At 29.4% G+C, this 983-nt stretch overlaps 1 protein-coding gene across 1 annotated transcript; it reads right to left on the reverse strand.

Annotated features, from left to right (window-relative positions):
• Nucleotides 1-387: 387 nt before the first annotated feature.
• Nucleotides 388-765, reverse strand: K450DRAFT_181587 (uncharacterized protein; the record flags this gene model as incomplete). Its single annotated transcript, XM_051584382.1, has 1 exon — nucleotides 388-765. A coding segment is annotated over one exon (378 nt), but the record flags the coding sequence as incomplete, so codon positions are not given.
• Between the last annotated feature and the right edge of the window lie 218 nt (nucleotides 766-983).

Here is a 983-nt window from a genome sequence, read left to right on the forward strand (position 1 = left end):
ATCTCTATCACTAATCAAATTTACAACTTGAGCATATGTCAAAATATCGGATTTAGACACCAATATTTTAATAATATTAATATGTATATAAGTGTTTAAATATTCCTTCCAATGAGGCCATTCATTATATGCAACTGATAACATCATCAAGATATTAGAGAAATCAACAACATGATTTTTAGTTATGAAAACTAATTTTTTAGGCAAAATTGTTTCTTGTAAAGTCCATACTCTCTCAGCCCATAAACATTCTGTTAATCTTGCCTCTCCAGGAATCACTTGACATATAGTTGTTTTATGATCAGATAAATTCAAAGTGATCTTTCCTAATGTTTCATTTAATTTATAAGCGTCATTGTCGTTAAACTCATCTCTATAAAGAGCGCAAAATGTTGATGTTTTATATAAAAAAGACATTTTAGGTATTTCAATAGCTTTCTCGTCATCATCGTCCTGTTTGATGCACACTGTATCAAGCCAACACCACTTAACGTTGAGTTGTCTGCATCCTGATAATATATCATCAAGCTTATTCTTATTGCTTAATGCAACATCCCATGTCAAATTTTTGATTTGTGTATGAAGTGAATCATATTTTTTAGTATTACCCCATACATGGGTTATAATACAAATATTGCCAACATTATAACAATTCTCACATATTTGTTTAGTGTTCACAATTTCCTTTTTGCAAACATCTATTAAACGTATTGGTCTAATATCTCCGTTAAGCAAAACATCTTGAGAACAGTAATAACAAAACATTACTCTTTATTTAAGATTAATAGTGATTTGATTTAATTATTTATATCAAATGTGCTTTTATATAAAAAGATTATTGTCATAAAATTCATTTTATATTTTAAACGTCTTCAAGACTTTCAGAGCGGGGTTTTTATGAGCGAATTCAAGGAATTGGCTGACCAATGTAGTCACGTGACCATATTTAATTTGCTCACTGAAACTCGAAAACATCAATCGGC

The sequence above is a fragment of the Umbelopsis ramanniana genome (assembly GCF_025399195.1).
Source record: "Umbelopsis ramanniana AG unplaced genomic scaffold K450scaffold_150, whole genome shotgun sequence".
In the NCBI taxonomy this organism is placed as follows: Eukaryota; Fungi; Mucoromycota; class Umbelopsidomycetes; order Umbelopsidales; family Umbelopsidaceae; genus Umbelopsis; species Umbelopsis ramanniana.